The sequence below is a fragment of the Tachypleus tridentatus genome, chromosome 12, assembly GCF_004210375.1.
Source record: "Tachypleus tridentatus isolate NWPU-2018 chromosome 12, ASM421037v1, whole genome shotgun sequence".
Classification (NCBI taxonomy): Eukaryota; Metazoa; Arthropoda; class Merostomata; order Xiphosura; family Limulidae; genus Tachypleus; species Tachypleus tridentatus.
In genome coordinates, this window is record NC_134836.1 from 5,021,560 (window position 1) to 5,035,476 (window position 13,917).

General features: G+C 33.1%; 1 protein-coding gene across 4 annotated transcripts in view; it reads right to left on the minus strand.

Annotated features, from left to right (window-relative positions):
- Window positions 1-13,917, minus strand: part of LOC143233133 ((E3-independent) E2 ubiquitin-conjugating enzyme UBE2O-like) — an 88,127-nt gene that overhangs the window by 34,387 nt on the left and 39,823 nt on the right. For all 4 annotated transcript variants that reach the window (XR_013018000.1, XM_076469067.1, XM_076469068.1 and 1 more), the window contains exons 11-12: window positions 12,396-12,501; window positions 11,358-11,486 (exon numbers count right to left, since the gene is read on the minus strand). Coding sequence is in view for 3 of the 4 variants with exons in the window: in XM_076469067.1 (XP_076325182.1) it covers window positions 11,358-11,486; window positions 12,396-12,501 (235 nt within the window). In the remaining variant the exon portion in view is untranslated. The remainder of the gene's footprint in view (window positions 1-11,357; window positions 11,487-12,395; window positions 12,502-13,917) is intronic.

Genomic DNA, 13,917 nt, shown 5'->3' on the forward strand with positions numbered 1-13,917 from the left:
GATTCACAGTTGAACCATCATGTGTAGAATGGCAACAGGTGGAACATGATATCCAGATGAGGAAGAAACAGCCACATGATGTAAGTAATGGGAGATGAACATGTTTGGTGTAGTACACATGCAAAACTAAATGATCTATTCTAAAAGGGACTATAAATGAGTTGTCAAGGAAAGGTAAAATGCCAAATCTGATAAGATAATACTATAAAAAAGGTTGGGAAACAAGAGATAGGAATGTATATGTCAGAACCACTGACACAGAGACTACTGGCTAAAAGTCTACCATTTTCTTTTATAAACCACAAGTGAGGATGAGCAAACAGAATGGAATAAAACATGTTACATGTGTGAATAATTCAGGTCTCCTTCCAAGTGACCAGATAAAAATCATACGTGAAGACAAAGTTTATGGGGTGCCAACTGTAGAACTGATAACTGAGGTTGACAGAAGAAGGATGGTGACAGTAGAAGAAGTAATGTGGGAGTCAGATGGAAGGAGAGAGAAGTGGACTGTGCCAGCTGAAAAGGTGCAATGAGAAGTACTCAACATGAAGTGGACTAGATGATGGATAAATGATGGTTTTTCACCCTGTGTAGAAGTTGGATCAGAAGATAGGCATATAAGTACTGGTTAATCCAATTCTGACTGAGAGCATCCACAGCCAAGATTTGGGAATGAAATAAGGGAAACTACAACAGAGGAAATTTTAAGTTGTTTTGTGTGACAAATGCATTCAAATGTAGAGTACTCAATTATGCACACAGCCACCAAAAAACTTGCAGGTTGAGGAATTTCTCCATAGGGAAGATCTGGCCTAGACAAGAAAGATGATCTGCAACCAAACTGAAGGCACCTGGAATATGACATGCAATGAGATGTTTGTTAAAGCATGGGCCCAAAAAAGTAGTTCCAATGTTCAGAAATATAGTGATGATGAGTGATACATCTAACTGTTACAATGGACCATGAATAATTTGCTCTGAACTGAGTGAAGGAAATGATTCAAAGCTCTATTAACAGCCAGTAGTTCCAAGTTGCTGATGAGTAAAGTCCCCTCAACCAACAACTTGAAACATACTGATGCTCTAAACACACTCCTTAACCCCTGAATGGAGCATCTGTGAACAAGTGCAACTTGGGATTAGGAGGCAAAAGAACACACATCATGGTGTTACCTGTGTAACCACCATGTGAAATTATCCAAGAGGAAAGAATGGAGCTGAATAATGGAGTCTACAGGATCCCTGGCAAGGTTCCATTGATCATGCAGTATTCACTATAAGGTGTTCATTTGAACATGACCTAAGAGTACAAATGCTTCCATGGAAGTCTGCATCCTCAAAAGTGAAAAATATCTTGTGTGTAGTGAAGGCAGGTGACACAAGGACCTCAGTGATCAAAAGCTCCCTTGACAGTAGGTGAAGAGAAGGTTGGACTCAACTGAGATAAGAGTTGAAATATTCTCCCATGTTAGACTTATTTACACTGGTCTACAGTTGTGGGTATGTATAATGAAAAACCTCTCTGCCTCAATGATCTAACCAACATAAGCTACTATTCTCAAAAGCAAGAATGGGTACTCATGTCCTACTTGATCTGATGAAGCCAGCAAGAGACAGTCATCCATGTAATGATGGAATGCAAACAAAAGCCCTAATCACTCAATAAAACACATAAGATGTAGTAACCAACCCAAAAGGCAATGTGCAAAACTGCTAAACCTATCCCCAGTGAACAAAATGAAGATACAGTCTGGACTGTGGGGTAATGGGGATGAGGACATAAGCATCTAAGATGTATACCATGGTCATCCACAGACCCAGAATGAGTGCTCACTGTTGAATGATAAAAGACTCCATTGGAAAATCTTAGTCTCTGGTCTTTTTGGGAACTACAAGCAATGTACAGTAAAAGTATAAATTTGGAAAGATTTGACTAGCTGGTTCTATAGCATCCTTCAGTTGAAAAGTCTGAACTACCTTGGAAAGATGCTGGCAAATTGTGGGATCCTGAGGGAAAGAAAAGAACATGGAACTGACGACAATGGAAAGGGTAAAAGGTAGTGGATGAAGAGTCCTTTTTGGTCAGCATTTAAAGAACTCAAGTATTAGAAATAAACTCCTGCCATAGGTGAATAAATCCAGAGAGGTATGCACATACCCTGTCAGAACCCACTGGAACCATTGGTAATGTGTTTCTATGGTGAAAAATTCTATGACTTACTGTCAAAACTTTGGAGAAAGGAACAAATAAAGATTGACACAGAGTGAGAATCAGGGCAGATGAGGCCTAGGACAACCTGAACACCAAAGAAAAAATGTTGCAATGCAAATTCCACCCACAAATCCATAGACTCAGGAAATGTCTAAAATGCAATCTGCATAAAAAATGTGCCCCATGAAAGTAACACAGATAGGTAGTTGTTAGATGCACCTGAGACAAAAAGGAGACCACAGAAGCAGAAAAGCCACATTCATAGGGCAAGGACAGAAGAGGATAGATGCACAAATGTAGAAGAGAATGCAGGTCTCCACAAACTCCTCAAAGTATTGATGGAGATCCTCAGTCAGGAGGTTCATGGAAAACAGTCACCTAAGGAGAGAGGTCAGAGTCAACTAAAGTCTGGAAAATTGAATTTTTGAGAATTTGAGAAGCACTGCACACTATTTTAGCAGAATATCAATGCATTACATAAGTGTTCAATACACTTCTACCTAATTAGCATGTGTAACAAGAACATGACAGTTACATTTAACATTTTTTTTTTCAGAATCTTTGCTTGAAGAAAACTTCTGTTTACAAATTCTATGTATAACAGAGTTAAATTAAAGTATAATTAACTGTACAAATTCTAATATACATCTTTTAGGCTTCTTTTTTTATTTTATTTTTACTATGCACCACTTTCCTGTAATTAACTTCACACAGTTGATTTTGAAATCCAGAAAACAACTGTACTCTCAGTTTTCAGTTAGTATACCCACACCATACATTCATCCTGAGTAATTAGTTATATAGTTCACAAGAAATAACCTGCCTCATGAAAGGAATAATACACTATAGGGTCATTCCATGTCAAATCATCGAGATTTTGGTGACCCCCTCAGAATGCCTTGAAAAAATTCACATGTGCTCATTTACCCATATAATGAAAAACTGCCAAACATTAGATCAATATCTCTAATAGTTTCTGATTTACAGCCCTGTAAAATTTAGTAAATTTTTTTTTTATTTTTGGCAAATTCATTTTCGAGCACCTTTGGCTGCTTAAAGCTGCAAGAGTAATGGAGGTAGAAGGCTGAAATTTGCTACATTGACTGAATTAATCTCACAGAATTCAAAAATGGTCTCAAACCAAGTTTATCTCTATTATGATTTTCATAGTGAGGCTGTAAAATCACCCAAAAACCCAAAATCATAAAAAAACATTGGTTTATTTAATAAGCCATAGCTCTAAGACTTAATATGATACAAAGCTGAATTTTATTTTCTAATTTTCTATAACATATCAGTTGATAAATCAGCAATTGTTGTAATTAAAAGTCTATTAATCTCCAGTAAAAAAATTTAGTTGCATGCAACTTTTTATGATTTAGCTAAAAATAGCCCTACTTCAGACCACAGTTTGACCATGTCACCAGTTATTCAGCCTTTCCAGATTTTTACCATATATTCTTACATCTCTGAATATGATCTACAAAAAAAATCAGGATGATGTTCAACCTACTTTTTGAGTTATAATTTTTTAAAGTATCCTCTGACCATACGTTGTTTACTTGAAAAAAAAAACTTCAATTCAGGTGTGTTACTGTGTGCAAATATATCCACACAATTTTAAAATAATTTATGAATCCCATTGAAATATTCTAATCATTTAATACTCTAATTATTTAAACTTAGATTGCTGTCAATTTGTAATATAACACACACAATGGAATAGGAGATGTATTGAAAAAAAAAGCCACTAGGTACTTTTGAAGGCCCAACATTTGTTCTTCAGTTTGGTAGTGTTGAAACTTAAGCTATCTCAAAGTGACAAGCATGTATGCTCTATTGTCACTGACTTTGCCTTCATTCAGATGCTTTAGTGATAATCAGAACTTAATGAAATATGTTTGTTCTCCAGTTGTATGTATTAATTTTCTGTTTACAATTTTAAAATTGTGAATAAAATATTCAGTCTTACATTCAATTGTGGTCATTTTACTTACCTCATTTATTCTTTGATGATTTCATGCTTTGTGCTCAGTGTAGCTATCATCAATTAATAATATAGGCTAAAAACATTAGTTGGCAGCCCTCTCACACAGTAGTGACTGTACCCATTCAAAGCATTGCATCCAAGTCATTTTCTCAGTGTAAGTCATGGAGCAGAAAAGAAAGGGTGCATCAGCTAAAGGCATCAAACGAACACGTTTTTCATCAAAAGATGAAACTGAAATATTAGTATGTGATAATTATTCCAATGAATAATCCTCATCCTTAATTTCAACTGTTAAAGCTCTGTGATAGTGAATCAGAATCCACAAGTGAATTAGACTCATTTGGTACCCAATGGTTGTCACAATTTTGATCCATGTATTCATTCTTTTGATAGTATAAATGCTGGACTCACAGATAGATTTAGGTTCATAGGTGAATCTAATGAATATGAATTTTTTACTGCTATATTTGATCAAATTATAATGGGTCACACTGTGTGAGAAACAAACAGATATTAAGAGTTTTGTAAATTCTTGAATTCTAAAGAAAGTAAAAGTAACACTCCCTGTACTTCATGACATAAGAAATGGGAAGATACAACTATTGAGGAAATGTTGCTCTGATGATTCTTATGCCACATGTAAAAAAAGCATGTGTTGGCTGATTATTGGAAGAATGGTCCCCTTATAGGAACTCGATTAAAGGAGATTCTTATATATTTGCACATTGCAAAATAATTTCAAAAAGTAATTATCGATGAACGTCTGATTCTTCTCAAGAGTCGCATTGTTTTCAAGCAACACATTCCAAGCAAGCACTATATATTCGGAATAAAGATTTTGTATTATGTGATTGTGAGACAGGAATTGTAACAGATATGCTTTTCTATTCTGCAAGTGATGTAGATATCCCCAAAGATCTCCAATTAGTATTTTCAGAATTAGTTGTCATGCAATTGATGAAAGAGTACCTTGGAAAAGAACATACACACTGATTATTATTATAAAAGTCCAGAATTATGTAACTTTATCTTTGAAAATAAAACTGGTTTTTGTTAGAAAACTAATTGGAACTAATTAGAACTAATTGGAAGAACATGCTTAAATTTGCACTTGTGAAGAAGGGAGATGTTAAGACCACAAAGCAAGGGAGCATTTTAACACTTCAATGGAAAGACAAACATCCTGTTACTTTGTTTAGTACAGTACATAAAGATGAAATGAAATACAGTGGAAAGGATGATTACAAAACTAAACAACCACTAATCAAACCCGATATTGGTTTAGATTATGCTATCAGGCTAGTTGACAAAAGTGACATGCAAATCGGATAAATTGATTGCATTTGTAAATGTAGGAGTACAAGAAGCTCTTTTTTTGCACCCAATTGATATCTCAGTTTTGAACTCTTATAACACGTAGCTGGTTAAAACTGGCAAAAAGCCATCACTGAAGTAGTTTAGTTACAATGTAATTTACCAATTATTGAAAAGATACATAAGGGTGACAAGACTTTTCCCAGAAAGACATAGGCTTACTGTTCTGATAAGACTTGTTGGAAATGAAGCATTTTCTCAACACTTTTTAGAAAGCATTCCAGCCTCAGGAGCTAAAAAAACTGGACAAAGACAAGGTCACATATGTATGCATACAACAAGAAGCAAAAGATGGTGACTACCTGGTGTAAAGAACATAGAGTAGCACTGTGCATTGGAGAATGTTTTTGTGGTTTTCATACCTTAAAAACATTAGAACTTGTAATAAATAAGTCTTTATTATGCTTTTATTTTCATTTTTTCTTATTTTATTCAAAATTCATAATGGAATGCTAAAGATTATGTTTAAGAAATTTTTTCCCAATTTTTTATGTCTGTGGTGAGCTGCTACCTACAACATTCCTGCTGTTTATGGGTTAAGTATTAATTCCAAGCATTTTAATCAGCACTCCCCAGTGTCTCTGCTCACATGTAGGCTTAATGAAATAGATTTCAAAAGTGTTATCTTTTATTATACAGTGTATTATTTCCTAAACGTTCTTGTAGATAAATTATCATAACTTCTGTTTAAAAAGTCCATAACAAATCTGATAAAAAACTTTTGCACATAGATTTTTTTCAGTGAGCACAGCTTTTCATCTCCTTGTTATTTTTTCAACAAAAATTTAAACCAGAAATCTGAAACTGCTGTATCTACCTATGAAAACAAACATTCATGTATGAGCAACCATTAATACTATTTTAACATTAAATTTCAAAGTTTGTGACAATATTCTTTCCACACCATTAATACAAAAGCCATAATTCATAAATGGATGCCATAGGACCTTGGTATATTAGCTTCCATCACACAATCTGGCATTTATGCACAATGCATGGCATATACATTCTTAGATAAATTACAAAAATTATGTTTAATTAACATAAAGTTTAAATGTTACATTTACCAAGCACTTGTGGTATTCACAATATAGATCAAACAACACAGAGATTATCTTCTATTTCAAGTTCCAGTCATTACAGGACATAGAGTAGTTCCTTTGCACTAAACGTTCTATCATCTAGTGATGTCGAGAAACCCACTTGTTGAGAAATTTATTTGCAAAAACAGCTCGTTTGGGTTGAGAAAATATTTTACATAGAAGAGCGAACAACGTTTCGACCTTCTTCGGTCATCGTCAGGTTCACAAAGAAAGAGGTAACTGACCGGAAGCTGACCACATGTTTGAAAGGGGTTGTGTAACTGAGTGTCAGAATGTAGAGTAACCAGTTAGCAACCCTAATAGAATTCACCATGATAAAGACAAACTTCATGTTCAACAACCAAAACTATATACAAACAAATGGCCTAAGCATGGGCAACCCAGTATCACCACTTCAAGCCAATATTTTTATGACACAAGTTGAAACACAAGCAATTAACACAGCATTACATCCACCACTATACTGGTACAGATATGTAGATGACATGGTTGCGGGATTCAAATCTACAGAACACATACTTAATTTTTTCAATCACATTAACTCTATACATTCCAACATTAACTTCACATGTGAACAGGAAGAAAACAATCAAATATCATTTTTTAACCTCAAAATTACAAGAACCGACACACAATTCAAAACAGAAATCCACCGAAAAATCACCCATACTGGACTATACATTCCTTGGGACTCAGCACATGAAACAAAACAAAAACTCAACATACTAAGAAACCAAATAAACACAGCCATAAAACTATGCTCACCAGATAAAATTAACGATGAATTAGACAAAATAAAACAATACTTCATCAACATCAATAAGTTTCCTCCACAAACTGTAGAAAACATTATATGGACACACCTAGACAGAAAGCAAGATCAACCAACAAAAGTAAATATATCTCACGAATCAAAATATCACGAAACTATATACTGCTGTATACCATATATTCCTGACATCAGCAAACAAATAACCAACATTTGGCAAAAATTAGTAACAAAATATGACATTCCAGTTAATACCAAATTTATTCAAAAACCAGGCACAAAACTGAGGTCTATACTATGTAAAAACTACTCTGACAAACACCACACCAACATTATTTATAAAATACAATGTGATAACTGCCACGACTTCTATATTGGAGAAACAAGTAGAAAAATGGAAACCAGATTCAAAGAACATAAAAAGTCACCTTCACACGTTTTCGAACACTGCAAGTCAAATAAACACAACATAACCATAGAAAACACTCAAATACTAAATAAAGAAACAAACATAAACAAATGCAAAATTAAAGAAGCCTTACTTATACAACAACTTAAACCCAAAATAAACCAATATAAATGAATGCCTTTATACCTATATTAATATAATAAATAAAATTATATATTCAAACATCTAACACCGCCTTCTACATTCCGACACTCAGTTACACAACCCCTTTCAAACATGTGGTCAGCTTCCAGTCAGTTACCTCTTTCTTTGTGAACCTGACGATGACCAAAGAAGGTCGAAACATTGTTCGCTCTTCTATGTAAAATATTTTCTCAACCCAAACGAGCCGTTTTTGCATATAAAGTTCTATCATCTACATCTTTTGAATATCATGACATTATTTCTAGCGGATATATTTGACTGTAACTTATCAAAATTTTATGAAAATATAATTACATATCCATGCTATTGGGCAACAGATAGTTGTAATCACAAGTTTTTGTTACCTCAATTTCACTTAAGGATGCTATTTTGAAGCTTTACTGTATATATATTACAATTTTTCCCAATCAAGATTAGTTGTATAACTGCAAATCCATATATAGCAATAACGATTACAAAAAAGACAACTATTATTTGAGTTGAAATAATTAATCAAGTGATTATCTATAAATGTAGGAAACTGTGGATGTTTCATTACAACTACTAAAATCATTGATGCTAAAACAGAGAGAGAGATTATTACCATTTTTTATTATCTATAGCACTGACTTGTACCTCGATTATGTTAAAATTACTCATTTTCTTCAAAATACCTTACTTTATCTCTTATGCTTACATACATATTTAGGGTGTTTTTCATACTGGAAAACAGATGTGAAGTAAATTTGATTTTGAAACTAAATACTATAAACCTACATATCAATATTACCACACAGCTGATTCAACAATTACACTACCTGGACATGCAAAGAAATGCCACAAATATTTCTATTAATAACATCTTCAGGTGTATAACTACTTGTAGGACTAAATGTAGCAAAAATTAATTGATGTTTAGAAATGTTATTATATTTAAGACTAATCAGTGTTACAAATTAAGTAAGTAAAAAATAAGGTTATGCCTTTCTTTACCTCAATTATTTTTATTGGGATATCTTAAAATGTTCATACTAGGTGTTGTTTTACTTTAAAGAATAACAATTAACATTAATTTAGACTTTTAATTAAAACATTTTTGGCAGGCCTAATACAATATTTCATTAGAGGCTTACTAGGCCTATTGTTTAGAATAAACAACTTCATCAAAATTAAAATTCTTGTTCTTCTGAACATAAATTTGAACTTTAAGAATTGCTAAAATTAAAGCTAGCTTTGTTTGATAAATAACTTTCATTTTTTGGATATAAAAAAAAACTTCCCTAAGTTTTTAAAATGTGGATACCACTTTACTTTTCAAATTAAGAATGAATAAACCTTATGTATTGTTTCCTAGATGATATCAGACCACCTATCACATGTTCAGTTTTTACCATCTAATTGAGGTCCAACCTCTGAGCTGTGTGTGAGTTCTCATAATTACATAGACATACAGTCATGTGAAAAAGTTAGGACACCCCATGAAAGCCTGTGTATTTGTGTAACATTTTTGGATATATAGATATTTAATCTCAATTTCAACTATACTGAAAGATTACAGGAATATAACTAAACAATTAAAACTAAAAAAAAAACACTTTTCAAGATGTTCTGTAAATGTAATTCTACAAAAATGCATATTCTAACCGAGGAAAAAGTTAAGACACCCTACACCTAATAGCAAGTGTTATCTTCTTTGGCAGAAATAACCGCAGTGAAACGCTTCTTGTATCCATCTACCAGTCTCTGACATCGGTCTGAAGAAAGTTTGCCCCACTCCTCAATGCAGAATTCTTTCAGCTGTGAGATGTTTCAGGGGTTTCTTGCATGTACAGCCTGTTTCAAGTTACCCAACAGCATCTCAATGGGATTAAGATCTGGGCTTTGACTTGGCCATTCCAGGATTCTACATTTCTTAGTTTTCAGACAGTCCTTGGTGGTTTTACTGGTATGTTTTGGGTCATTGTCATGTTGCAGGGTCCAGGTCTACTTCAGCTTTACTTTTCTTACAGATGGTCTCACATGATCCTCAAGCACCCTCTGATACACAGTAGAATTCATGGTGGATTCTATGATTGTGAGCTGTCCAGGTCCTGCTGCAGCAAAGCAGCCCCAAACCATGACACTTCCACCTCCATGCTTCACAGTTGGTATGAGGTTCTTTTCCTGGAATACTGTATTTGGTTTACGCCCAACATGTTCTCTGTTCTGGTGTCCAAATAATTCAATTTTGGACTCATCTGTCCAATGAGCATTATTCCATAAGTCCTGGTCTTTGTCTACATTCTCTCTGGCAAACTTCAGTCTGGCCTTGATGTTTCTCTTAGAGAGCAAAGGTTTCCTCCTTGCACACCTCCCATGCAAGTTAAACTTGTGCAGTCTCTTTCTGATTGCAGAGGCATGAACTTTCACATCAACAGTAGCCAGAGCCTGCTGTAGGTCCTGTGATGATATGTTAGGGTGTTTGAAGACCTCTTTTAGCATCTTGCAGTCTGCTCTCGGAGTGAACTTGCTTGGACGACCAGTCCTTAGCATGTTGGCAGTTGTTTTGAAAGCCATCCACTTGTTGACTATTTTCCTCACAGTGGAATGGCTGATTTCAAAATCTTTTGGGATCTTTTTAAATCCCTTACCAGACTCATAAGCTGCTATAATTTTCTTTCTGAAGGTCTCAGACAGCTCTTTTGCTCTCACCATGGTGCTCACTCTCACTTCAACAGTCAGGAGCACACTAAACTAACTGTCTGAGGTTTAAATAGGGCAAGCCTCATTGAAAATGCTGAGTAATGATCTTCTAATCATGTGCACCTAGTGTGATACACCTGTGTGTGAGTTGAATCATTTTAAGTGGGAAAAAATGTGGAGGTGTCCTAACTTTTTCCTCAGTTAGAATATGCATTTTTGTAGAATTACATTTACAGAAGATCTTGAAAAGTCTTTTCTTCAGTTTTAATTGTTTAATTATATTCCTATAATTTCTCAGTATTGTTAAAATTAAGATTAAATATCTATATATCCAAAAATGTTACAAAAATACACAGGCTTTCATAGGGTGTCCTACCTTTTTCACAAGACTGTACATATGAATAAACAAATAGATAAAAAACCTGCAAATATGAGAGCTCACTCAAAAGTCACCAAAATGTTGACAGATGATACTAAAGTAGTTTCAAATTATCATTTCTGCTGAATTTTATAATTGCAGGCATTCTTGTTTAAATACCAGAGACTGATTAGAAGAAGTATGACCTAGCTGACATCCTCAATACACACCTTTCACAAGTGCATGCATCAACATATACATTCGTACTACTTACATACTCTCCAACACGATACAACTCTTGAGGATAACAAAAAGAGGACTTTCCGTTCACCCAAACAACCTCTACCTTACCACTAGAATGAATGTCCACCACTTGACCAGCAGTAGATGCTGGATCATCATCCTGTAAAAAAAGTAAAAAAACAAAACTAAAACAACAAATTTAATCACATGTACAAAACTGCACAAAAAGATATCTTTTGTAACTTTAATGCTCAGTTGATTTTTTTGTATAATTTAATATATATTGTTATATTCTATTAAGTTCATGCAATAGGTTTAAAAGTAAAATGATGAAGCTAATCAACAATTAAACTACAATAAGCTTTTATTTCACTACAATTTCTCAAGTTACCTTTTACTTGACAAGTTTCAATACTTGAATGTTGTTTGGATGATGTGCTGGTGTCAACACAGACCAGATCATTAACATCAATGAATATTGTTATAAATATGCAGATAACACAAAGTTTCCAAAGATAATTTTATGTACGAGAGATTTTGGAATGCTTTATATTCTATTCAAGCAATGTAAGTTCAATCTACTTAAAACATTTCAACAACTTATGATGCAAGATGTTAGACCATACCTAAAAACAATTCTCTTAGAAGCTTGTCTGGGTACATACCTAAAGCCCACAGAAATGCTTTGAGTTATTTTCATATGAAAAAAGAATACTTCAAACAGATAACCAAATAAATGGTTAAAATATTAAAATACTTAACATTATATAATACACAATTAAATGTTTTTGAAAAATGATCAATGGTTGTAAAAGACATCAAAAACATGCAGAGTGTTTTTTATAATCATTGATCAGTTTTTATACAAAATTTTAATTGTGTATTATACAATGTTGATGACTTAAGCATTGTAATGTTTTACACAAGTTCCTTGAATTTTAACCTAAATAACTGGTTACTTTACTACTACTACATTTGTGACCTATTAAACTGGATATATGACTATTTAAAATTAAAACTCATTTAGAAAATATATATCAGAAAAAATATTAGAACAGAAACTTCTTACTTCATAATTAGCCACTCGAACTACACAACACCCTGGACGGTATTTAAAGTCAGGATGGTCTTTGATGTCATAAACACTAACTTCTTGTTCAGAAAGAAATATTGGGCTAAGAAATAAAGCAAGTCCATACTTTGTTTTTTTTTTCAAATTTATTGTGAACAGAATTTTCACAACAAGAAAATGCAAACAAATAACTAATATGTTCACCAGCTGACTTCTAATAGAAATTTTAAAAGATTGAATCATTAACTGTATTATCATGTTAACTGTTTATAATTAACTATTAGATATTTTATATGCATACAATATTTGTAGCTTTTTTAAATAGCTCCATTTTACGTATAATGTTCAAAACAAATATAAAGTAAACAATTTTGTAACCACAGTCACGAAAAGAAGGAAAAACCTTTTCAAACAGCTTTAACTGTTCAAGAACACATACAGAGAAAAACACAATCTTATTGTGGCTGCTTTATGTTATTCTACAAATTAGCTCATCATAAATATGTGTTTTAAAATGATTAAATAATAACTTGTTCTAGAAACTTACACTTGATCATATACTGTTTGTTCTCAAACAATCTTGCTATAGAGAATCATACTATCTTGACTTAATATTTAAAGTCACTAATCTAGCAGTTAAAACAAATATAGTTTTTATGAAAGCACACCTGAAAAAATTAAGCATCTAATGGCATTAGAATTTCTATTGATGGTTAAACCTAATCAACAGGATTTCATGACAACATATCTATTGATTAACACTTTCATGAAAGTAGAGCATGAGCCAAAAACACTCATGAGCATGACAGTTGGTTTTAAAAACATCAAATAAACGTTCACAATAAAATCTGATAAAAATGTACTGAAAACAATAAACTATTCCAATGAATACATGTTACAGAAGTAGATACTAAAGAAGAAATTCTCAAACGTTTTTATTCTGGGGTTTCTTTTTGTATCAAGTAGCATTCAAGACCCCACCCAATTGTCATGTAACTACACATGAACAGAGAATCACTGACATTCCTTAAAAAAAACAGTTTCACACACACACTTTATTTTCAAATGATTCCATTATAACTTAACATTAAACACTCAAAAGGGCTAGCATGGCCTAGTTGTTAGCATAACCAGACTGTTGTGAATCCAAGAATTAATGGTTTCTTTCCTATTGCCAAAAGCAATCACATTCCATTCTTTGGGGCAACAGAGCCACTAAAAGAGTGTGATCAAATCTCACTGTTCATTAACACAAGTTGTCTTCCCTCTAATCTATCAGTTTATATTTAGGGACAGCTATGCATAAGTATCTTTTCTGTAGTAATGTGTAAAAAACTGAAATGAACTATAAAGAATAAAAAAGGAAAAATGCTTTCTCTGGAATACAACCAGACCACTCAGATGTTTAAAAGATGAAGTAATTCTCATTTAATATAGTAGTATTTACAAAGAAAAAAAAAGATACAGTAATTAACAACTTTTTAAACTTGACTACTATGCACACTAAATTTGTTAATAA